This window comes from Camelina sativa, chromosome 14 (assembly GCF_000633955.1).
Source record: "Camelina sativa cultivar DH55 chromosome 14, Cs, whole genome shotgun sequence".
Classification (NCBI taxonomy): Eukaryota; Viridiplantae; Streptophyta; class Magnoliopsida; order Brassicales; family Brassicaceae; genus Camelina; species Camelina sativa.
The window spans coordinates 5,391,246-5,393,614 of NC_025698.1; the positions used below are offsets into that span (position 1 = coordinate 5,391,246).

General features: G+C 38.0%; 1 protein-coding gene across 3 annotated transcripts in view; it reads right to left on the bottom strand.

Annotated features, from left to right (window-relative positions):
- Window positions 1-1,795, bottom strand: part of LOC104739829 (glucan endo-1,3-beta-glucosidase 1-like) — an 8,134-nt gene extending 6,339 nt beyond the window's left edge. Inside the window, exons 1-2 of one of the 3 annotated variants that reach the window (XM_010460287.2) lie at window positions 1,485-1,795; window positions 318-985 (exon numbers count right to left, since the gene is read on the bottom strand). In XM_010460287.2, coding sequence (XP_010458589.1) covers window positions 318-985; window positions 1,485-1,566 — 750 coding nt within the window. In that variant the 5' untranslated portion in view covers window positions 1,567-1,795. The other 2 variants (XM_010460286.2, XM_010460288.2) reach the window with 2 other exon arrangements.

Here is a 2,369-nt window from a genome sequence, read left to right on the forward strand (position 1 = left end):
AATCCCCAGCTAGCTTCACTAATAGGAGGAGACCTCAAATCCTCGTTAAACAGCTCATAAATGTAGACACTTGGGGTCATCTCAGGATGCAAAGGAGTACCGGATCTATCAAATATATGCTTGATCAAATTGGAGTTATACGTATCAGCATTATCGATAGTAGCATATGGCTCTTTCGAATCACCTTTTGAAGGCCACCCACTCTCGGTCACAAGCACAACCACATCAGTCACATTCAAGTTTTTCATCGAGACATAAGCAGAATCAACCATAGCATCAAGCACATTAGTGTAATGCAACAAAGTGTTGGGGTCAACCATTTCTTTAGTCGGCGTCAAGGGCTCGAACAAACAGTTATCGAGAGGAACCACGCCTTTGTTCTGCATATAGACATAGTAAGGATACAGATTCATCATCAAAGGAGAACCAGTTTTGGACAAGAACTGAAGCAACGGAAGCATAATGGAATGCCAAGTCTGGTTAAAGTAAGCTTGAGAAGGCGGGAAAGTGTCAAGCATGATGGAAGCTGCGTGAGGCGTAGAGACCTTGATTTGAGTGTGGAGATTAGAAGCAACGAGAGCATTGTACAAAGACTCAATCGCAGGTAAAAGCAAAGGAGCTGAAGAAGGCACAGTAGTTAAAACCTCATCTCCAACAGAGATAGCTGTGATTAACGTCTCAGGGTAATAAGCAACCACATTACGACCAATCCAAGACGCAGCTGTACTGTTGGAAGATCCAATTGCGAGAAGCTGATTGTTCGGTACACTGATTATAACCCGTATCTTGGTTTTAGCCAATGCTTTGAGCAATTCTGGATCAGCGTCGTATAATCTGACGTGGTTTACTTTCTGAGTTTGGAGGAATTTGACCAGTTGCGTCGGTGAGAGGAGATTAGTGACATCTGTGCCGATGTTGAAACCAACAAAGGGATCTTTGTCTTGTTCCTGAACCTTAACATTGTGAGATAAAGACGACGAACTCGCTGCACCTATAAAGCAAGACTAAGCTAGTTAAAAATCGAAACTTGGCAATGATTTTTAACTATAAACTAAGAAATCAGTTAATAGAGGTTTTGTCTAGATTTGGATTCGAAATAAAAAAAGGCAATCTTTAGCCAAGTGTTAACTCTAAAGAAAATATAAAATATATAAAATTCGTCAATTTGGGGGAATTTAGAACTAAAAAAAAGTGATTTTTAGGAAACTTACCAGAAATCAAAAGAAGAGCGGAGAAGAAGAAGAAGAGAACAGGAACGGTGGAAGGCATGTTAGAGACAGCCATTGAAGAGGAGCTTGAGCTTGAAGTGATTATGCAAAAACTCTTCCCCTTCAGATTCAGAGTCGGCTGCTAGAGGTTCTTGCATTATCTTCCGGTAGATTTGTTGCTGTATGGTTGAGATAACCTAAAGAGGAACGAAGGAGGAGAAGAAGAAGAGAGATTAGACAACATTTTTGGGGGGGGGGGGGGGGNAGGAAACTTACCAGAAATCAAAAGAAGAGTGTAGAAGAAGAAGAAGAAGAAGAAGAGAACAGGAACAGTGGGAACCATGTTAGAGACAGCCATTGAAGAGGAGTTTGAAGATATTATGCAGCAACTCTTCCCCTTCAGATTCAGCTAGAGGTTCTTGCATTATCTTCCGGTAGATTTGTTGCTGTATGGTTGAGATAACCTAAAGAGAAACGGAGGTGGAGAAGAATAAGAGAGATTAGACAACATTTTTTTGGGGGGTTTTAGGCTGAATGAAGGAAAGATTTATGACTCTGAGCTTCCACGTGAACCGACTCTGCTCGCTCCTCCCCACACAAACTGGTTTCTTTTGCATCAGACCATATGTGAATTTACTGTAATACCCTTGAATTCTGATAAAGCGCCAGCTAGACATCACTATATGTAATCTTTAATAGATTTTGGTACATTTTTTTTGTAAAATTATGTAAGAAAACAAATTAAAATAAAATAAAGATAAATTGTTTGTACACACAGATAAAAAAAAAAAAAAATCGAAAATATTTTTTTTGGTTTTAATATTGGCTATGGAATGTTGGTGTTGACCACATCCACATGTGATAAAAGTGGACAAATGTAAGAAGGTAACAATGCCCTTTTTGTGGAATCACTCTCTATTGTTTAGGAGTTTTCTATGTGTATTTATTTTTTTGTTCATTGAGATATTTCCATCAAAAACATTGAACTACAAGTTGAGAAAAAGAGAACAATTACAACCTATGCTTTCGTTGAATAAACTTAGAAGACGGTGGCCCATTTTATTTATTTGTTGATTATAACACATTTTGATTTTATCTATCTCAACTAATAGTTAGATAACTAAATACTCTCTTTGTTTCGAAATATAAAATATTTTAGAA